The 22116-nt window shown below is 52.1% G+C and overlaps 2 protein-coding genes across 3 annotated transcripts in view; one reads left to right on the top strand and one right to left on the bottom strand.

Annotated features, from left to right (window-relative positions):
• The window catches only part of SGSM2 (small G protein signaling modulator 2), a 42129-nt gene extending 22590 nt beyond the window's left edge, over positions 1-19539 (bottom strand). Inside the window, exons 1-2 of one of the 2 annotated variants that reach the window (XM_008009824.3) lie at positions 19276-19539; positions 13905-13980 (exon numbers count right to left, since the gene is read on the bottom strand). In XM_008009824.3, coding sequence (XP_008008015.2) covers positions 13905-13980; positions 19276-19332 — 133 coding nt within the window. In that variant the 5' untranslated portion in view covers positions 19333-19539. The remainder of the gene's footprint in view (positions 1-13904; positions 13981-19275) is intronic. The other variant, XM_008009823.3, reaches the window with a different exon arrangement.
• A 230-nt stretch (positions 19540-19769) lies between these two features.
• TSR1 (TSR1 ribosome maturation factor) overlaps positions 19770-22116 on the top strand; it is a 14304-nt gene continuing 11957 nt past the window's right edge. The window contains exons 1-4 of the mRNA XM_008009825.3: positions 19770-20685; positions 20880-20983; positions 21289-21508; positions 21627-21761. Of these exons, the coding sequence (XP_008008016.1) occupies positions 20589-20685; positions 20880-20983; positions 21289-21508; positions 21627-21761 (556 nt within the window). The 5' untranslated portion in view covers positions 19770-20588. The remainder of the gene's footprint in view (positions 20686-20879; positions 20984-21288; positions 21509-21626; positions 21762-22116) is intronic.

The raw sequence follows: 22116 nt of genomic DNA, 5'->3' as shown, positions 1-22116 counted from the left end.
TTGTCTCGGCCTCTCAAGATGCTGGGATTACAAGCCTGAGCCACCATGCCCGGCCCCCGTCAAGTTTATTTTGACTAGTTCTGTTAGAACATGAAACCTGGAGTTAGGAAATAATTACTGAAAATAGGACTTCTCACCTGTTTTTTCACCTTTGGTTTTAGTTACTGACTAGCAGCCACCACCTGCCTATGAAGGAGTTTTGCTTGGTTCTCTCTTGGACTGAAGTCAAGAAGGGAGAGCGAGCCCCGGGGGCCAATCTGGAGGGCAGCCAGCTCAGCGAGAACATCCCAGGGCTGGGGAAACAGGCAGGTCCCTCCTCCTCCTGAGGGCCGCCTGCTGGAGCTCTTCACTGCCCAGGCATTGGAGGGTTTTGTTTTAAGCACAGCCCTTCCTTCACAGTGTGTCCGTACATTTACGCGCATGCGCATCCTGACAGATGTATGCGCACCTATCCTGTGTATGGGGCACGGGGGAAATCTCTTGTTTTGCTTTAAGACAGTCTCGCTCTGTCACCCAGTCTGAAGTGCAGTGTTACCATCTTAGCTCACTGCAACCTCCACCTCCCAGGTTCAAGCGATTCTCCTGCCTCAGCCTCCCGAGTAGCTGGGAGTACAGGCACCCGCCACCACGCCCGGCTAATTTTTGTATTTTTAGTAGAGATGGGGTTTTGCCATGTTGGCCTGGCTGGTCTCGAATTCCCGACCTCAGGTGATCCACCCGCCTCGGCTTCCCAAAGTGCTGGGATTACAGGCGTGAGCCGCCGCACCCGGCCCACATGGGGAAATCTGGCTTAAGCGTCCACAAGCTCCTCTCCATGATCAGTCCCCCTGGTCCCTGGAGGTCTTGTGTGGCCCTGGGATATACAGGCGAATGACCCTTTTGTCCCAGTCTCTTGGTCCTGGGCTGCTGCAGCTACAAGTCTGTGCCTGTGGAAAGGGGGTGATCATTTCCTGGGGCTGCACTTCCCACTCAGAGTGGGGAGAAGAGCGGCACTGAACAGGGCAGACGGGCAGCAGGTGGCACATGTGCTGCAGGGATCACGGGCCTCCGTGGTGTGACTAATTGCCGGGATAATGAGTCATTTGCTTCCCCACCTTCCCTAGGCGATCGCAAATGGAGCCAGGCTGGGGAGACTGGGGAGTGGCCGTCCCCAGCACGCCCCATCGTGGCGTGGCCATCGGGGTGGCCTTGCCTACCTTCCCAGCCAGTCTCTGAGCACAGCCAGGGGGTTCTCTCGGGTGAGAGGAGGCATTCCCAAGCAAATACCACAACTAGGAAATAACTGAGAGAAGCCAGGCATCACGCTCAGTCCCCCCTTTACCCCTAATTTCCTTCTGTGCAACCCAGGCAAGGTGCCAGGCAGTGTCTGGAGAAGGAGAAATCCCTCTCTCGCATCGTCTGTCCAAGCAAAGACCCGGTTAGAGCCGGGTGCGGTGGCTCAAGCCTGTAATCCCAGCACTTTGGGAGGCTGAGGCGGGCGGATCACGAGGTCAGGAGATCGAGACCACAGTGAAACCCCGTCTCTACTAAAAATACAAAAATTAGCTGGGCGCGGTGGCGGGCGCCTGTAGTCCCAGCTACTCAGGAGGCTGAGGCAGGAGAATGGCGTGAACCTGGGAGGCGGAGCTTGCAGTGAGCCGGAGATCGCACCACTGCACTCCAGCCTGGGGGACAGAGCAAGACTCCGTCTCAAAAAAAAAAAAAAAAAAAAAAGACCCGGTTAGGCCATTAGACCAGGCATTACGGACTCAGCTCTGTGGGCTCCCGTCCAGTAACTGTTCACACTGCACGTCTTATGCCATGCCCACAAGGTGTCCCCCATCGACAGTGTGTACGTGCAATGAATATGTTATCATGTGCAGTGTGTAGGCAAAATAATGATAATAACACCACTACTTGAGAACTACTACCCTAGAGGACTTTGTGGACGGGCTTCTGGGGCTCCAAAAACCCCCTCCCTGGGGCCGGGCGCGGTGGCTCAGGCCTGTAATCTCAGCACTTTGGGGGGTCAAGGCGGGCGGATCACGAGGTCAGGAGATCGAGACCATCCTGGCTAACACGGTGAAACCCCGTCTCTACTAAAAAATACAAAAGATGGTCGGGCGCGGTGGCTCAAGCCTGTAATCCCAGCACTTTGGGAGGCCGAGACGGGCGGATAACGAGGTCAGGAGATCGAGACCATCCTGGCTAACACAGTGAAACCCCGTCTCTACTAAAAAAAAAACACAAAAAACTAGCCAGGCGAGGTGGCGGGCGCCTGTAGTCCCCGCTACTCGGGAGGCTGAGGCAGGAGAATGGCGTAAACCCGGGAGGCGGAGCTTGCAGTGAGCTGAGATCCGGCCACTGCACTCCAGCCCGGGCGACAGAGCAAGACTCCGTCTCAAAAAAAAAAAAAAAAAAAAATACAAAAGATTAGCCGGGTGTGGTGGTGGGCACCTATAGTCCCAGCTACTCGGGAGGCTGAGGCCGGAGAATCGCTTGAACCCGGGAGGAAGAGGTTGCAGTGAGCCGAGATCGCGCCACTGCACTCCAGCCTGGGTGACAAAGCAAGATGGTCTCAAAAAAAAAAAAAAAAAATCTTAAAAACAACAACAACAAAAAAGACCCCCTCCCTGAAATTGTGGCAACTTGAATGCACATTGTGGATGTGCTTGAGAATGGTTAGATGACTGCTTTTTTTCCTGGATAGTGGGTCTATGGTTCTCAGCTTCTGACCCAAAAAAGATGAAAGGATTTGAGACGGGGTCTCACTCTGTTGCCTGGGCTGGCATGCAGTGGTGTAACCACAGCTCACTGCAGTCTCAGCCTCCTGGGTTCAAGCCATCCTCCCACTTCAGCCTCTCAAGCAGCTGGGACTATGGGCTTGGGTCACTAAGCTTGGCTAACTTTTAAAAATTTTTGGTAGAGACTGGGGTCTCACTATGTTGCCTAGGCTGGTCTCCAACACCCAGGCTCAAGTGATCCTCCCACCTTAGCCCTCCAAAGCGCTGGCATTACAGGCATGAGCCACTGAGCCCGGCTCTGAGACCTCTGAGTCGAGCAGAAACCCAGGCCTTCTCACTAATCGAAACATACATGGAGATAGAAACACACGCCGTCCCATATCTAGTGAATACCAAACTCAGAACTGCCTGCGAAGCCGGCAGTAACACTGTGCGCTTCCCTGGCGAGGTGTCTCACAGACACACGGAGTCGGGACTGTGAAGGACGCTTCCCCAGGGAGAGTCCCCGTGACAGCCCAAGCTTACCCCTCTCCTGACTGGGGGCCCCGAGCACCAGGCAGAACTCCAGGGCCTTACTCCCCTTACTCCTTCCTTCCCCAGGTCCCCACTATGACCCCACCTCCCAGGGTGGAGGGTGGTGGCAGGAGATACTTGTGGGGCTAAAGCACCAGGTTGGCTGAACCCCCCTGCCTGCTGACCGAGCTGTCTGGGCCCTGGGCTCCCACCTGTGAAGGCTTCAGGACCCCTGAGCCAGTGGGTCCCAGCACCACCTATGGCCACCCTGGGCGCACCACAACGAGGTGACAACCTTGACATCATTTGGCTCATATCATATGAGAAAAAGTGTGAACTAATTAATAAAAACCAACACTGGTTGGCATGGAAAGGTTTGGCAAATGAATCAAAACGGAGAAGAGAGAAACATGACTTTAGTGGCCGGGCGCGGTGGCTCACACCTGTAATCCCAGCACTTTGGGAAGCCGAGGTAGGCGGATCACCTGAGGTCAGGAGTTTGAGACCAGCCTGGCCAACATGGTGAAACCCCGTCTCTACTAAAAATACAAAAATCAGCTGGGTGTGGTGGCGGGTGCCTGTAATCCCAACTACTCGGGAGGCTGAGGCAGGAGAATTGCTTGAACCTGGGAAGCAGAGGTTGCCGTGAGCAGAGATCGCGCCATTGCACTCCAGCCTGGGTGACAAGAGCAAAAACTGCATCTAAATAAAATAAAATAAAATAAAAAAATGAAATGAAATAAATAAAATAAAATAAAATAAAAAAATAGTCTCCAATCCCATGCAGGTTGCTGCAAATGCCATGAATGCATTCCTTTTTATGGCTGAGTAATATTCCACTGTCTTTATATATCACAGTTTCTTTATCCACTCGTTGAATGATGGGCATTTGCCACCCTGGTTTTCTGGTGGCCTCTGGAGTCTGGGCCAGCTGAGCCCAGGTACATTCTCTACCCTGTCACCCCATCCCATCCTGCTGACAGCAAGGCTCAAAGAACTGCGACTCTGAGTGGGCAGGAGCATAACCACATTTAACCCCAGCACACTGTTGGACACCCCTGCAAAGGTCTGGTGCCATGTTCCCAGGGAACAGCCAGGAACTACAGACCCAGACTAGCCCTGGGGCTCCCTTCACCAGGCCCTGATACGACCCCAAAGTCAAGTTATGCAGCTTAACAAATTCTAAGATATGGGGCCCCTGCCCCCAACCCTTACACCCCAATTTCACCGTTCCAAGAGGCCCAATTTAGAGTAGAGAAGACACCAGGAAGACAGAGATGGAAGGGACATGAGGCTGGAGACCACAGATGCTGATGGAATCCTATGGGCACCCCAACCCTTACACCCCAATTCCGCCATTCTAAGATACGGGACCCCTGTTCCCAACCCTTACACCCTGATTCCACCATTCTAAGATATGGGACCCCTGTCCCCAACCCTTATACCCCGATTCCACCATTCTAAGATACGGGGCCCCTGTCCCCAACCCTTACACCCCGATTCCACCATTCTAAGATACGGGGCCCCTGCCCCAACCCTTATACCCCGATTCCACCATTCTAAGATATGGGGCCCCTGCCCCCAACCCTTACACCCCGATTCCACCATTCTAAGATACGGGGCCCCGTCCCCAACCCTTACACCTCGATTCCACCATTCTAAGATATGGGGCCCCTGTCCCCAACCCTTACACCCCAATTCCGCCATTCTAAGATATGGGGCCCCTGTCCCCAACCCTTACACCCCGATTCCACCATTCTAAGATACGGGGCCCCTGCCCCAACCCTTATACCCCGATTCCACCATTCTAAGATATGGGGCCCCTGCCCCCAACCCTTACACCCCGATTCCACCATTCTAAGATACGGGGCCCCGTCCCCAACCCTTACACCTCGATTCCACCATTCTAAGATATGGGGCCCCTGTCCCCAACCCTTACACCCCAATTCCGCCATTCTAAGATATGGGGCCCCTGTCCCCAACCAACCCTTACACCCCGATTCCACCATTCTAAGATATGGGGCCCCTGTCCCCAACCAACCCTTACACCCCGATTCCACCATTCCAAGGGCCCAATTTAGAGTAGAGGAGACACCAGGAAGACAGAGATGGAAGGGACGTGGGGAGCTGCTGAATCCACTAATATATTGCTGGTGGGAAGGCAAGATGCTACAACCTGTACAGACACAATATGGCACTCTCCATTGATGTTGCAAATGACCTCTGACCCAGTAACCCCTCTTCTGAGAACCCATCCTGCAGATATAACTGCATGATTATTTAGTTATACCAGCAAAAGACTGGAAGCCATCCACATGCCCATCCATGGGGGACAGGTTAAGTAAATACAGTACATCTCTAGCAGAATATCATGCAACTCTGAAAGAGAATGAGGATGCTCTCTAGGAAAGAATAATGGAAAGCCCACCAACAGCAAGATGCAGAATGGCAGAATTGCATGACACCTTTGAATTACAAAAAGGGACGTATGAACAAAGAATACAATCTTTTTTATTAGTATAAAAAACTTGGCTGGGCGCGGTGGCTCACACCTGAAAACCCAGCACTTTGGGAGGCCAAGGAGGGCGGATCACGAGGTCAGGAGATTGAGACCATCCTGGGTAATGTAGTGAAACCCCGTCCCTACTAAAGAAAAAAAACAAAAACAAAAAAAAAAACAAACTCTAGGCCAGGCGTGGTGGCTCACATCTATAATCCCAACACTTTGGGATTTTAGGCCACTGCGCCCGGCCTAAAAGAGGACTCTTAAAAACACGTACTTATACCTTAATTGCACCAACAGAATTAATAACAATTCCTTTATATTATCAAATTTCCTTATTGAGTTTCTGATGTTCAAATTTCAGATTTTCCAGATGCTCCAAACTTCTAGAAATGTAGATGCCCAGAAAGAATCCTGCGGAAGGCTTGTGGAGGCTTTATAGGAAAGGTTGTAAGGTCACTTTTTTTTTTAGACCAAGTCTCGCTCTGTTGCCCAGGCTGGAGTGCAGTGGCACAATCTCGGCTCACTGAAACCTCCATCTCCCAGGTTCAAGTGATTCTTCTGCCTCAGCCTCCCAAGGAGCTGGGATTACAGGCGTGCACCGCCAAGCCCAGCTAATTTTTGTATTTTTAGTAGAGACGGGGTTTCACCATATTGGCCAGGCTGGTCTCAAACTCCTGACCTCAGATGATCCACCCGGCTCAGCCTCCCAAAGTGCTGGGATGACAAGCGTGAGCCACTGTGCCCAGCCTAAGCTCACTTTCAAAAACACAGTAGATGTGGGGTGGTGTGGTGGTTCACACCTGTAATCTCAGCACTTTGGGAGGCTGAGGTGGGTGGATCACTTGAGCTCAGGAGTTTGAGACCAGCCTGGGCAACATGGCAAAACCCCGTCTCTACAAAAATACAAAAAATTAGCTGGGTGTGGTGGCGCGTAGACCTGTAAACCCAGCTACTTGGGAGGCTGAGGTGAGAGGATCGCCTGAACCCAGGTCGAGGCTGCAGTGAGCTATGATCATACCACGGCACTCCAGCCTCAGAGAGAGTGAGACTCCATCTCAAACAAAACGAAACAAAACAAAACAAAATCCAAAGTAGAATGTGATTGAGCACCTACTGTACACTCAGATCCACGCTGTGTGCGTTGCCTGCATTGCTCTTCTATTCCTTACATCTGCCTTCTGGGGTGGGCTCAGAGATGAGTAACCACGGCTACACACTTCGTGGCACAGCCAAGAGAAGGAGGAGGAACCCGCTCTTCCTTTTTGTGGAGATAGGGTCCTTGTTACCCAGGCTGGTCTTGAACTCCTGCAAGGGATCCTCCCGCCGCAGCCTCCAGGAATCCCTTTTACTGAAAAGAGACAGGATGAAGACTGCCTGGAGTCCACATCTCAGAATGTGCTGAAATATCGCTGGCTGCAATATCCCAGGGGAGAGGCAAGCCTTCCCTAGCACCAGCTTCTCTCCCAGCTTATTAGCATCTCCTTGCCATTCCCTGAAGGAGCTCACTGCAGGGCAGACCTTCCCGGCTAATGAAAGCTGCCTAGCAACAGGGAGCTGGTTAATAAAGCCTGATGTTATTCCCAGCTCCACAGACTCCACCCTTCTCGAATTACAGCTCATCCTCAGTCTGAAGCAACCCTCATGTTGACCCATTTGCACACAGGAGGGCAGGGAATCTGGTGACTGAGGAGGCAAGCTGGTGTCTGCCCCAACCCCTGGGGGGTGGGGAGGCTGAGGTCCTAGGAGATATGATTGGCCTGAGAACCTGCTCTGCCTGGCCGGAAGCCTCTCTGTGAGACTCTGAAACCTGCTCTACCAGCCAAAGGTTAAAATGCAAACTCAGTGCCCAATCGGAATAGGGTAAATAAAACTATGGACCTCGGGCGGTGGTATGCACCTGTAATCCCAGTTACGTGGGAGGCCAAGGCAGGAGCATACCTGGCGCCCAGGAGTTTGAGACCAATCTGGGCAACATAGCAAGACCTCATCTGAAAAAGAAGAAAAGAGAAGAGAAGAGAAGAGAAGAGAAGAGAAGAGAAGAAGAAGGAAGGAAGACCGTGTGGAGGCAGATGCTCCTAGAACTGAGCCAGAGGGGAGAGCAGGCCTAGAGACATGATGGGCTGATGCCTAAATTACCCCAGATCCCCGATGGCAACAGAATAACTGTGCCCTCTCTAAGTACACGCGTGACTACTTCAGATGCAGAGTTCAAGAGTGAAACGTAGGACAATTTGCTGTTTAACCCTGCCCTTGAGTGTTCTGCCCACAAATGCACGTTAAAAGCACTCTTCCCTGGCCGGGCGCGGTGGCTCACGCCTGGAATCCCAGCACTTTGGGAGGCCAAGGCGGGCGGATCACGAGGTCAGGAGGTCGAGACCATCCTGGCTAACATGGTAAAACCCCATCTCTACTAAAAATACAAAAACAAAATTAGCCAGGTGTGGTGGCGGCACCTGTAGTCCAGTTACTAAGGAGGCTCAGGCGGGAGAATGGCGTGAACCCGGGAGGCGGAGCTTGCAGTGAGCCCAGATCGCGCCACTGCATTCCAGCCTGGGTGACAGAGCAAGACTCTGTCTCAAAAAAAAAAAAAAAAAAACCCCCAAAAAAAGCACTTTCCCCTCCAGGGGAGGGGGTGACAGGAGATACCAGCCTATACTTTAATTCAACAGTAAGTCTTTATATTAAAATTTTAAAAAAACCAAAAACCATATTATAGAGAAAAATGTAAACTTGACGTGATGTTTTAAGATAAGGATAAAAGGATATATCAAAGATCCCTCCCCCACAGTGGTAGTTTTTGGGTTTTGTTTAAAAAAAATAAAAAAAAAAGGCTGGGTGTGATGGCTCACACCTGTTATCCCAGCACTTTGGGAGGCCGAGGTGAGCAGATCACCTGAGGTCAGGAGTTTGAGACCAGCCTGCCCAACTCGGTGAAATCCCGTCTCCACTAAACATACAAGAATTAGCTGGGTGTGGTGTCAGGTGCCTGTAATCCTAGCTTCTCTCTCTCTCTCTCTCTCTCTCTCTCTCTCTCTCACCCAGGCTGGGGTGCAGTGGTACAATCATAGCTCACTGCAGCCTTGACCTCCTGGGCTCAAGTGATCCTCCTACCTCAGCCTCTGGAGTAGCTGGGACTACAGGTGTGCACCCCCATGCCCAGCCAGTTATTTATTTTTTTGTAGAGGCTGGGTCTTGGAATATTGCCCAGGCTGGTCTCAAGGGATCCTCCCGCCTCAGCCTCCCAAAGCACTGGGATTACAGGTGTGAGTCACCATGCCTGGCCCCACAGTGGTAGTTTTGAGTCCATTCTCCAAGCTCCACCCTCCATGCCAGTGACATAGGTTCTGATCCTCGGGCCTGGGAACAGCACACAGAGACCCCCCCGCTGGCACCCACCGCCGCCCAGCCTGGTTTGCCAGCGAAACTTCCACCCCAGGGAAGTTTCTATTTGCAGGGGCCTACTGCATACCCAGCTTCTGGACAGACAGGTTCAGGAACCACCACAGCCAACACTCCACAAAGCATCTTTCTAGCCAGTCCTAGGAGTCTCGCCCTCTCCTGGGGTCACGGGAATGGGGATCTGGCTGCAAACTTTCCCGGGTTTGCCCATGGTCAGGTCTTGACCCAGTGATTCTCCAGCAAGGCTCTCTAGGAAGGCTCTGTGTTTTCCGTTTAAATGTCTGCATTCTAAGAAGCTCAGAGAAGCTCGTATTGCCTAGGCCTGGCTCTCCTCAGTCACCCGCTATCCCTCCTCTGCCAAGAACCACGGGTCAGTGTGGAGTCGAGGGGCCCAGTACACCAGGGTCCCTGGAAACTAGGGACCGTGGTGTCGCCAGGCTTGTAATCCAGTCTCCACAGACTTCACTCTGCTCCTGCCCTCCCAGCACGTTCTCTGTCCTCCCATTTCTCCCACAAAGCTGAATTCTGGACGTGGCTAGGGCAGTAGCAAGGCATAGTTTAAGTCTGGATCAACTTCAGCCTAAAAATGCATTTCAGAGCATTTTTCCAGGGACTGAGGGAGACTGGTACATCAGAATCTCCAAAAAGGCAGAGAGGGGTGGTGTTTTTGATCCATACCTCGCTAGTCTTCCCTCCCCCTCCCCTGCAAGCATCTCTTATGATTCCACCATGCAATGCATGGAAGCGGCTTTGCAGGCAGAGGAAAAAGGTTGATAATCAATGCTTTCAACGAGCCTCAGTTTCAGTCCAAATTGGGATTTATCTCACCACTGAGCACCAATTTTGACAAAGCATAAGGATTCCTCTATCCATGGGCCCTGAGACACCCTGGCCTGACTTGGCCTGATACTGTTGGAACCTCTCCTGCTCCTGTTCTCAGTGACTGTACCGAGCCCAAAGCAGAGGCAGCACACTGGCAGAGGCTGGCAGATGTCTTTCGTTTGGCCCACACAATTTTTTTTTTAAATGGGAATTAGCTATCGGTATTTAAAAAATAGGAAATTTCTTTCTCTCTCTTTTTTTTTTTTTGAGACGGAATTTCGCTCTTGTTGCCCAGGCTGGAGATCTCGGCTCACTGCCACCTCCACTTCTGGGTTGAAGCAATTCTCCTGCCTCAGCCTCCTGAGTAGCTGGGATTACAGGCGTGTGCCACCATGCCCGGCTAATTTTTCTTATTTTTAGTAGAGATGGGGTTTTGCCATGTTGGCCAGGCTGCTCTTGAACTCCTGACCTTAAGTGATCCGCCCACCTCAGCCTCCCAAAGTGCTGGGATTACAGATCTGAGCCGCCCCAGCCAAAAATAGAAAATTTCATATAAAAACCCAGACTTCTGGCTTCAAGTGAGATGAAAATAAAACAGAGGCCATGAGAGGCCTGGGCCCAAATTCCTGCAAGAGCCAAAATACCACCTGCCTGTCTTCACACAGGGCAAGTACTGCCGGGTCACCTCAGTCTCCGCTGCTGCCTCACGTCCTGCTAGTTTCCCCTGCAGTCATTTGTTGTCTGGCCCTGTAAGCACTGAATTTCGTAGTGGTGGCACTAAGGCACCTCCTGAGGACTGACAGCACGGGGCTCCTCTTGCTCCTGGGCAGTTTAGAAGCCGGGAGACTCGAGGGCCTTATTCTCTTCCAGTTACTGAAACTGACTGAAAGGAGAAAAACCATTCCTTTGGAGTACGATATCCCTGCCATCTGGAAAGAGCCCTCAAAGTGGGGTCTCAAAGTGGGGTCCCCAGACCTACTAGAATCAGAACCTCCAGGATTGGGACCCAGAAATCTGTGTCTCACCAAGCCCTTCAGGTGACTCTGATGCATGCTAAAATGTGAGAATTACTATCCTGGGGAACTAAAAATATGCAGATTCTTCATCCTTGAAGATCCTGATTTAGGAGGTCTGCAAAGGGGGCCAAAGAGGATTTCAAAAGCTTCCAAGTTGCTTTGGACTTGCAGCCAGATTTGAGAGCTACTGACCCTGAGGACTCATCTTTTCCCGGCCCCAGGCCAGTGTCCTCAGCTCCAGATCTGCCTCCCATCATCCTTCGGTTCCTCACTCACCACATAAAGCAATGATGTGGCTGCTGTCTTCATGCACAAACTTCAGGCAGAAGACAAAAGGGAGAGCCCTACTACTCTCCAGGGGGCTGTGGACTGACTGGAGGGGAGCTGACAGCTTCTTCTCACGCTAATGGCCTGAATGTGAGACGTCCACAGCCTCCTCCTGCCTCGTGCCCCTTTTCCCTGCTTCTCCCAGGGCTACCCACACATGGCGCCCATGCACAAGCTGTCTGCACCGTTTTATTCTGTTTTCTCTAGTGTGTGTGCTTTGATGAAGCCCAGCACCACGCCACGCATAACTGGGCTGCCAGCACAGCCCTTCTGGCGACAACAGACACTGGTGAATGTCAAGAGAACATAGCACAGGAGGAAAGGAAGAGAATTCTAATACTTTTTTTTTTTTTTTTTTTTTTGAGACGGAGTTTTACTCTGTCGCCCAGGCTGGAATGCAGTGGTGCGATCTTGGCTCACTGCAAGCTCCACCTCCCAGGTTCACACCATTCTCCTGCCTCAGCCTCCCGAGTAGCTGGGACAGGCGCCTGCCACCACGCCAGCTAATTTTTTGTATTTTTAGTAGAGACAGGGTTTCACCGTGTTAGCCAGGATGGTCTCAATCTCCTGACCTCGTGATCCACCCGCCTCGGCCTCCCAAAGTGCTGGGATTACAGGCGCTTGCCACCACGCCCTGATAGTTTTTATATTTTTAGTAGAGACAGGATGTCACCAAGTTGGCCAGACTGGTCTCGAACTCCTGACCTCAGGTGATCTCCCCGCCTCGGCCTCCCAAAGTGCTGGGATTACAGGCATGAGCCACTGTGCCTGGCTGATAATTCTAACACTCTTCAAAGTTGCTTATCATAAGACTGGCATGCTTTTTTTTCCAGAGCATAGGTTCTGCTGAGAAAAACTGAGGTCAGGCTGTGTCTTGTAAACCTGGGAATCATTATTCCATCATCTCAAAGAACTAGGAAAACCTTCCCAAACGGACATGGTGTGAACTCAAGTCCTACAAACCTATCTTCAGCCTCAATACCCCAAAGGAGGAGAGACGAACATTCTTTGAGCACTTACAATGCTACGAACAAATGAATATTTACACGCATCATCTCAATCCCCACAAAAATTCTTTCAGGTGGGAGTCATCACCCTGTTTTTAGAGGAGCAAACTGAGGGTGAGAGAAGTTAAGAAACTTGACCAATGGCCGGGCGTGGTGGCTCAAGCCTGTAATCCCAGCACTTTGGGAGGCCGAGACGGGCGGATCACGAGGTCAGGAGATCAAGACCATCCTGGCTAACATGGTGAAACCCCGTCTCTACTAAAAAATACAAAAAACTAGCCGGGCGAGGTGGCGGGTGCCTGTAGTCCCAGCTACTCGGGAGGCTGAGGCGGGAGAATGGCGTAAACCTGGGAGGCGGAGCTTGCAGTGGGCTGAGATCCGGCCACTGCACTCCAGCCTGGGCGACAGAGCGAGACTCCGCCTCAAAAAAAAAAAAAAAGAAACTTGACCAAGATGACTTAGAAGGCAGGATGCCAGGATTCAAACGCCCGTCTGTCACTCAGACTCTGCCCAGAGGCTGCCTCTCCCTGACTTCCCTCCCACATCTGTTTTTTCTTCCTAGCTCTCATCACGTGCTAAGTTGTCGGATGATATATTTACTTGTGCATTTGTTTCCTGTCTGTCTCCCCAACAGAATGCAAACTCCTGTGGCAGAGACTGTGTCCATCTTGTCACTGCCATTTCCTTGCATGATGAACAGTGTCTGGCACCTGGTGAGCCCTCGGTGGGGATCTGCTGCTGGATGGGGGGGGCAGTTTGATCTGCTGCGCCACATTGCCATCCAAAAGCATCCCTTTCCTTGTCTGTTCTTTCATTCCTTTCCCTCCACAAACCCCAACACCAATCTCAGAGGCCAAGGAATACAACACAGAGAAGGCGAATGGTTCCCTGTCCCTTCAGATGGGAAGTTGAGAGGAAGCTCGAATTCCTAGAAATCCAAGAAAAGTCTGTGTGTAGAGATAGGCTTGCTCCTACAAAGCAAAAGTCTTCACGGTGAGGAGGCGGCAATGGTTTGTAAAGGACTCTCTCCTTTCTGGGGCTGGAAGGCATGGCCACCCCTCCTGGCCCATGTTCAGGCTCTTTTGCATCCAGTCAAGTGCTTGGGATTAGGATGATGGAGCAACACGCATGCGATGAAACAGAAAGGGAAAGTGGCACAGAGCATCCAAAAAGCACAAACCCCTCTCTGAAGTTAAAATCCAAATCAATCAGAGCACTGGTTCCTGAACTCAAATGACCTAGGGCAGCGGTTCTTAAAGTGGGGTCCCCAGACCTACTAGAATCAGAACCTCCAGGACTGGGACCCAGAAATCTGTATTTTACCAAGCCCTTCAGGTGACTCTGATGCATGCTAAAAATGTAAGAATTACTATCCTGGGGAACTAAAAATATGCAGATTCTTGACCCCTGAAGATCCTGATTTAGGAGGTCTGCAAAGGGGGCCAAAGAGGATTTCAAAAGCTTCCAAGTTGATTTGGACTTGCAGCCAGATTTGAGAGCTACTGACCCTGAGGACTCATCTTTTCCCGGCCCCAGGCCAGTGTCCTCAGCTCCAGACCTGCCTCCCATCATCCTTCGGTTCCTCACTCACCACATAAAGCAATGATGTGGCTGCTGTCTTCATGCACAAACTTCCTGGTGACGGCCTCCTCCATGATTTGCTTCACCTGCGGACACATGGACAGCATCACTGCTTTTGTTATTATTTTTCCTTTTCAGAGACCTCTGGGCAAATAAATAGTTTGGTTCTGCCCTTCTGGTCTGAAGTCACTTTCAGACACTTGCAGAGATGACGGGGATGAGAGGTGTGGGGAGGCAAAGTTTCTTCAGCATAGTCTGATCCGAGTCTTTTGGAGAGGAAACCAGGGAAAGCAATGCCAAAAACCCATCAAACAATGACTGCATGTTCCAGCCCAGGTGGAAGTGCCCCGCCTTGGAGAACGGGAATAGGATGCTGTTTGCTCATCTGTTCTCAGCTGGAGAAGGGCTTCTGGGCAGACATACCGTCCTTTAGAGACAAACCATCTTGGTCCGGCCGGTAGACAAATAACCTGCCCCTCCTCCTTTTCTCCCTATTCTCCGAGGTTAGGGGTAGGTCTCATACCTCTGGGACACCCTCTACATGCCCAAAAGCCCGGCCTTCTTTCCACCTAGGGTCTAAAACTCTAATGTTTGGGGTTCCCACTTGGATGTAAAAGTTCCCAAATACCTTATAAGGTAAACAGTCATTTCTATTTTTTTGAGACAGAGTCTTGCTCTGTCACCCAGGCTGGAGTGCAGTGGCGCAATCTCGGCTCACTGCAGCCTCTGCCTCCCGGGTTCAAGGGATTCTCCTGCCTCAGCCTCCTGAGTAGCTGGGACAACAGGTGTATGCTCACCACCATGCCCTGCTGATTTTTGTATTTTTAGTAGAGACGGGGTTTCACCATATTGGTAAGGCTGGTCTCGAACTCCTAACCTCAGGTGATCTACCTGCCTTGGCCTCCCAAAGTGCTGGGATTACAGATGTGAGCCACTGTGCCCAGCCAGTCATTTCTTTCTTTAAGAAAGCACTTAAAAAGAAACCTTTTTAATTGCTGTGCAATAAACATATAAAATAACTTATATCACAATTATACAGTGGGGTGAATTTTCATACAATGAACACTCCTGTGAAATCAGCAACTTCAGCAAAAAACAGAACATGTGACCAACACCCTCACCTCATCACGTTCCCTTCTATAGTCACTATTCCCCCTAAGGGTGCCCACTCTCCTGATTCCAACACGATAGTTTTGTGGGGTTTTATACGTGTTTTTTTTTTTTTTTTTGAGATGGGAGTTTCACTTTTTTGCCCAGGCTGGAGTGAAGTGGCGTGTTCTCAGCTCACTGCAACCTCCAACTCCCAGGTTCAAGCGATTCTCCTGCCTCAGCCTCCAGAGTAGCCGGGATTACAGGCATGCACCACTATGCCCAGCTGTTTTTTTTTCTTTTCTTTTCTTTTTTTTTTTTGTATTTTTCGTAGAGACGGGGTTTCTCCATGTTGGCCAGGCTGGTCTTGAACTCCCGACCTCAGGTGATCCACCCACCTTGGCCTCCCAGAGTGCTGGGATTACAGGTGTGAGCCACAGCCTGGGTTTTCATACTTTTCATAAGTGGAATTACTCAGTGTGTAGTGTTTTGTGACTAGTTTCTTTTGCTCACCTGTGTCATTCTGAAATTTGTTCATGCCGTGTAGAATTATAGATTGTTCATGCTCCGTGGTGTGAGCGTACAAACAACTGGCGATTGGGTGGTTGCCAGTTTGGGGCTGTTATGGGTATTGCTGCTAAGAACACTGAGGACATGTCTTCTGGTGAACAAATGTTTTGGATTTATATTTCTAGGCAAGGAATGTCTGATGCATACACTTTGCTTTATTAGATATTGCCAAATTGTTCTCCAGAGTTGGTTATACCAGTTTATACTCCCATGGATGAGGTTCCGGTGGTTCCCAACATTCAAGCCAAACACTGTTGATGTCCTGGGGGAACCTGCTAGCAGGCAGATACCAGTACTGGAGATTAGAGAGATTACCTAGTGTAGAATGTTACACATAACGTAAGCCCTGGGTAGAGCTAGTCTTCCCCATTCTTTAAACAGGAATGTAATTTCTGATGCTGTCCAGGTTCCCAAGACCCTTAGTCAGGACTGTATAGTTTGGAGGGTGGTAGAACCTCAAAACACTGGGGAGGCGGGAAGAAGGACCTAGAGGCTCCTCCCTGCTGGAAACTGCTAATGGTTAGTGCTCATGTAGAAGGGGAACAGATCAATTTATGTACTCTGAGCTGTGAAAAGCTTCCTAGATGGTTGGGCATGGTGGCTGACACCTGTAATCCCAGCACTTTGGGATGCTGAGGCGGGAGGATCACCTGAGGTCGGGAGTTCGAGACCAGGCTGACCAACATGGCAAAACCCCATTTCTATTAAAAATACAAAAATTAGCCAAGCATGGTGTTGGGTGCCTGTAATCCCAGCTACTCAAGAGGCTGAGGCAGAAGAATCACTTGAACCTGGGAGACAGAGGTTGCAGTGAGCCCAGATCGCGCCATTGCACTCCAGCCTGGGCAACAAGAGTGAAACTCTGTCTCAAAAAACAAAACAAAACAAAACAAAAAAACAAACCAAAAAACTTGTTAATTACCTCCCAAGGACGTTTGCATTCAACAGAGGATAATGTCACAGCTAAAGACCTGGAGGCATCTGAAGCAGGCTGATGGGGCAGATTTTTGGGTTAGGAGGATCTGCAGATGCCCCTATAATTATACCAGTGGTCCTTTGTGAAAGGCCAGCCTGGTCTACCAATATTCCTGTTATTTCTCCTTGCAGAAGGGACAGGATGTTTCTCTAGAAATCAAACACTGGGCCGGGCGTGGTGGCTCACGCCTGTAATCCCAGCACTTTGAGAGGCCGAGGCAGGTGGACCATGAGGTCAGGAGATCGAGACCATACTGGCTAACACGGTGAAACCCTGTCTCTACTGAAAATACAAAAAATTAGCCGGGCGTGCTGGCGGGCGCCTGTAGTCCCAGCTACTCGGAAGGCTGAGGCAGGAGAATGGCGTGAACCTGGGAGGCGGAGCTTGCAGTGAGCTGAGATCGCACCACTGCACTCCAGCCTGGGCAACCGAGCGAGACTCTGTCTCAAAATAAACAAATAAATAAATAAAACACTGAAGGAGGAAAGGAGAAACACTGAGTTCAGAGCAGGTCAACTTTTGTCAGGTATGATACGTAGCTGTGGCATATTCTGACATTTCTCACATTTTCTTAGGAATCACTTTTGGAGCAGTATAGTCCTAACACTGTTAGAAACAGTATAGTTTCTAACACTGGTAGAAAAAGTCATCATCCTCTTAAAAAATATTTCCTGGCCATTCACAGTGGCTCATGCCTGTAATCCCAACACCTTGGGAGGCCAAGGCGAGGTCAGGAGATTGAGACCATCCTGGCCAACATGGTGAAACCCCATCTCTACTAAAATACAAAAAATTAGCTGGGTGTGGTGACATGTGCCTATAGTCCCAGCTACTCAGGAGGCTGAGGCAGGGGAATCACTTGAACTTGGGAGGTGAAGGTTGCAGTGAGCTGAGATCGCACCACTGCACTCCAGCCTGGCGACAGAGCAAGACTCCATCTCCAAAAAAAAAAAAAAAAAAGGATTTCCCATTATCTGTGACTAACCTCCAAAACTGAATCACACCTGTAATCCCAGCATATCCACCTTTAGTGTGGGTACAGGTACTTTTCTATTTTGTTTATACTGTTCAAGTCTCTGTCACTAGACTGCTTCCTTTTGGAGGAGAATCAAGATTTCTCTCTTCACTGGGGAGAGCAGAATTGGGCTTAAAGGCTGACTTGATACACCCCTGGCCTAAGAAAACCCTTTCCTGGCCTCTTCACAGCAAAGACTCAAAGAAGCTTCTCCCACAAGCTGGAAAGCTGATGGCTTCAATTACATCTTTGCCAAGGGGAGGGGTGGGAACCAACATTAGGGCATAGTAGCCAGGCCATGGCTAACACATGAGAACCATCTAGAGCTTTCCAGGATTTTTTTTTTTTTTTTTTTTTTTTGAGATGGAGTTTCGCTCTGTCGCCCAGGCTGGGGTGCAGTGGTGCTATCTCAGCTCACTGCAATCTCCTCCTCCCGGGTTCACGCCATTCTCCTGCCTCAGCCTCTCGAGTAGCTGGGACTACAGGCACCCACCACCACCCCTAGCTAATTTTTTGTACTTTTTAGTAGAGACGAGGTTTCACCGTGTTAGCCAGGATGGTCTCGATCTCCTGACCTCGTGATCCGCCCGTCTCGGCCTCCCAAAGTGCTGGGATTACAGGCTTGAGCCACCGCGCCCGGCCCTGAGGCAAACTTTTATATATAAGGTAGGCAGCATAGAGAGAAAGAAACCTAGACTCAGAGAAGTTAAGTAACTCACTCAAGGTCACACAGACTAGGTCCAGACTATTCCAAAATGTATGCTTTCCAAACACCAGGCCTCGAAGTCTCCAAAATCAGCACATTTATTTACCAGTCACGGAGTGCCTACAGTGTGCCAGGCACTGGATACAAGGTAGTGGACAAAACAGAGGGTCTCCTCCCCTGGTGGAGTTTACTTACCAGGCGGAAAACAGCCATAGAGGCAGGCAGGGGAAGGAGGCCCAATGCATTCTAATCTGCGCTGCGGGTTTGAGCTCTCCAGCTCTCACATGGGAGTGAGTCATTCATATGGGCACTGCCCCCCACCCGAAATGGAAATGGGCTTTTGGGCAGGGTCAGGGTAAACGGAGTTAGTAGAGGGAAGGACTGCTTCTCTTTCTAAAGTAGGGGGGCTTCCCTCAAAAGGGAAAAACTTCCGAGTGTTAAAAACCATTCTCAAACAAGCCCCTGGTTCCTGGGTAAGGAGGTGGGCGTGGAGGGAGAAACTGAGGTGTGCGGTGAACCCCTCTGGCAGCGTGCACTCCGTAGCTGGAGGCACAGCGGAGGGGGCAGCGTTGGACAAGGGGGAGCTCAGCCCGCAAGACACCCCCTGAGGACAAGGGGAAGTCGGTCCACAAGACACCCACCTGCGCCGCGGGAGCCCGTGCGGGGCCCCGCCCCCTCCCCCGGCGGCGCGGGCACTGAATGGGCAGCTCCGGCTCCAGCCGTCCCCACCATCCCCGCCACCCCTCCCCCGGCCTCGGGCTCCCAGTGCCGCTGCCGTCACAGGGCGGGGAGCTGCGGGGCTGAGAAGCAAACAAGCCCGGAGCGCCGGCAGGAGCCCCCGGGCCGAGGGGCGCTGCCCTCCCCCATCCGAGAAAAGGGAGGGAGGCGCAGCCCGTCCAGGACCCTCCCCTCCCGGCCCAGATTCCGCCCGGGTGCCCGCGCCGGGGGGTGGGCGCGGACCTTTCTGCCCCCTGGGCCGCGCGGGCCAGGACACGAGCGCCCCGGGGTCCTTGCCTCGACTTTACCTCCTTCTTCACGTTCCACAGCAGTTTCTCTTTGACTGCGTCCTCTGCGCTGCCCATGGTGTGGCAGGAGGCGGCGCCGAGCGGCCCTCGGAGCCCCCGCGCCCCCGCCGCCTCCGCGACTCTCGGCTCAGCGCCCCACGCGCAAGGCGGAGCCCCAGCCCGCCGCGCTCCCGGCCCGCCGCCGCCGCCGCCGCAGCCACTGCCCGGTGCTCGGCTCCGCAGCCATCTTCCGAGCCCCGCACAGACGTCAGGCGGCAGGCCCGGCCCCTTCCCACAGCCGGAGGGGGGTTGCGCACAGCGACGGGGGATCGGGGCGGGGAGAGGCCGTGCGCGCCTAGGGGCGGCAGACCCGAGCGCGCGCCACGGGGGTCGCTGTCATGGAAACGCACCCGCTCCCGCTGGAGGGCGCGAAGCCGCATTGTGAGCGCCGGCCCTGGGGCCCGCGGCCCGGCGGCTGAGAGCGAGGCTCGGTCCCGCTCAATGTCCCCTGACTTCTCCCTGCTCCCTCTCCCGACGGGACGGAAAGGGCCGGGGCTCGGGCACGGGGTCCCCTGCGGTCCGAGCCTGGCCACGGCGAAGCCGGTGCAGCCTGGCCCCGTGACCCCTCTGAATCCCCGTCCGGCCGTCGCCGTGCCGTCGCCAAGTTTCTGGGAAGATTAGCGGGAGCGCAGCCGCCGGAGCCCGAGGGCCGGAGGGTCGCAGCCAGTCCCCCTCGCCGGGTCGCCACGTCCCACAGGGTCCTTCCCGGCCGCTCCGTGGGAGGCGGGGCGCGGGTTGGAGTAACAGGGACGGGCGTGAGCTGGTACGGAACCAGGCAAGGTGAGAGAAGTGCCTTCCACGCGATTCCCAAGCTTCGCTAGGGAATCGAGGGAGAAGAAAGGTTGCTCAGAGTGATAAAGAACATGCCATTGCAAATGGAAGCGCAACATGCCCGAATCTAGGTGACAGGAAGGGCTTAGGCCTTTTCGGCACGAATGGAGCTTTCCAGTCAACATGTTTCTATGTGATGCAGCTTTATGGCGCAAAAAAAATGACAATGCAAGGGGCACAAACAGCCTGCTGGACCAATAGCCCAAGCCTCGAGAGTCTACATCGGGCGCCTTCAAGCCTCCAAACCACACACTGCAGCGTGGGAAAAGTTCCCACCGTGGCTTGGCGGAGCGACTAACGCGGCGCTCTCTGGGACGGCTGGAAAAGACCGTCGCGAGAGGGCGCAGGGAGTCCCGCCCCACTGAGAGCCCGCCCCCTTGGAGGGGACAGGAAGCGTTCGTCCTGGCCCGGAAGCAGTGTTGACTGTACACGCGCGCTGCGCCATGGCGGCTCACCGCCCCGGTCCGCTCAAGCAGCAGAATAAAGCTCATAAAGGCGGGCGGCATCGGGGTCGGGGATCTGCACAGCGGGACGGCAAGGGTAAGAAGATAGCGTAGAAGGAATAAGGGCTATTTGGCCATTATTAACTCTTTTTCCCCATGCCCAGACTGAGCTTTCTGTCTCCCGTCTGGGCTCCACGCGAAAGGCCCTTTCTAAGGTGGGCGGAGAGGAGTCCCTTTTCTTGACCTTGTTATGGGGTCGATCACACCAGCCCCTTCTAATATGCCCTTCAGGCCGTCTGGCACTGAAAACCCTAAGCAAGAAGGTGAGAAAAGAACTCAGCAGAGTCGACCAGAGGCATCGCGCCAGCCAGCTCCGAAAGCAGAAGAAGGAGGCGGTGAGAGGAGCGGGATTTGGGAGAGTGCGGCTTCTCTGCTGTTCTAGGTGGCTATTGCCTGGAACTGGAAAATGAGACCGGGTGGGGGTCCAGGGATAGAGCATAGCCCTAGAGCACGTGTCTAGCCTGCAGGTCTAGCATTTTTTGCTTTCGTCAGAATTCCTGCCACCCCGCCGACATACCTGTGGTCTTCTACCAGAGAGATGCTGGTTGTGGGTAGAGGGGGCATCTGTGGGAGTGGAAATTCAATGCTGGCGTGAAGTACTGAGACGCTGAGATGATCTCGGATATCCTTCTATTTTCAGGTTCTGGCAGAGAAGAGACAGCTGGGTGGCAAGGATGGCCCTCCTCATCAGGTACTGGTGGTGCCCCTGCACAGCAGAATTTCCCTGCCAGAAGCCATGCAGCTGCTTCAGGATAGGGACACTGGAACAGTACACTTGAATGAATTGGGAAACACCCAGAGCTTTATGCTGCTATGCCCCCACTTGAAACATCGGTGGTTTTTCACGTCAGCAAGGCCAGGTTAGAGTATACACCAATATTTTCTATTATGTTTGAGTAGTGGTAATTGTTTTTTTTTTTTTTTTAGCATAATATGCTGGTGCCAGCCACCTCTTCTTACTGTGTCTTCTGTCTCCAGGGGATCTGCACACTGTGTTAGACATGGCTAAAGTAGCTGATACCATCCTGTTCCTTCTTGATCCACTAGAAGGCTGGGACAGCACCGGCGATTACTGTCTTTCCTGCCTCTTTGCTCAGGGCCTTCCCACCTATAGTAAGTGAGTTAGCATTTATTGTGCACCTATAATTTGTCAGGCACTATGCCTGGCATTTGATATAGGAGTACAACTGATGGATCATATTCAACTGATGGTGGGATGTATACATATGGATTAAACTTGATCCATTGTTTACAGATTATCACTCAGTGTGTCTTTTTGTTTTTGGCTCTCCTTTGCCCAGAGAAACAAGGATATGAAGTTTGATTTCACTGTGAAATTCCTCCAGGGTAGTTAAGTGTTGGGTTTCCCAGTGATCTCTGGGCTTGCAACTGAGCTATTAAGTTGTTTGTGAACTGCGGAGGGATTTTTATGTAATGAAGCAATAGGTCATGAAGCGTTTTCTCTTTT

Source organism: Chlorocebus sabaeus, chromosome 16 (genome assembly GCF_047675955.1).
Source record: "Chlorocebus sabaeus isolate Y175 chromosome 16, mChlSab1.0.hap1, whole genome shotgun sequence".
NCBI lineage: Eukaryota > Metazoa > Chordata > Mammalia > Primates > Cercopithecidae > Chlorocebus > Chlorocebus sabaeus.
The sequence above is the reverse complement of the archived record's forward strand: the minus strand, read 5'-3'. Positions and strand labels throughout refer to the sequence as shown.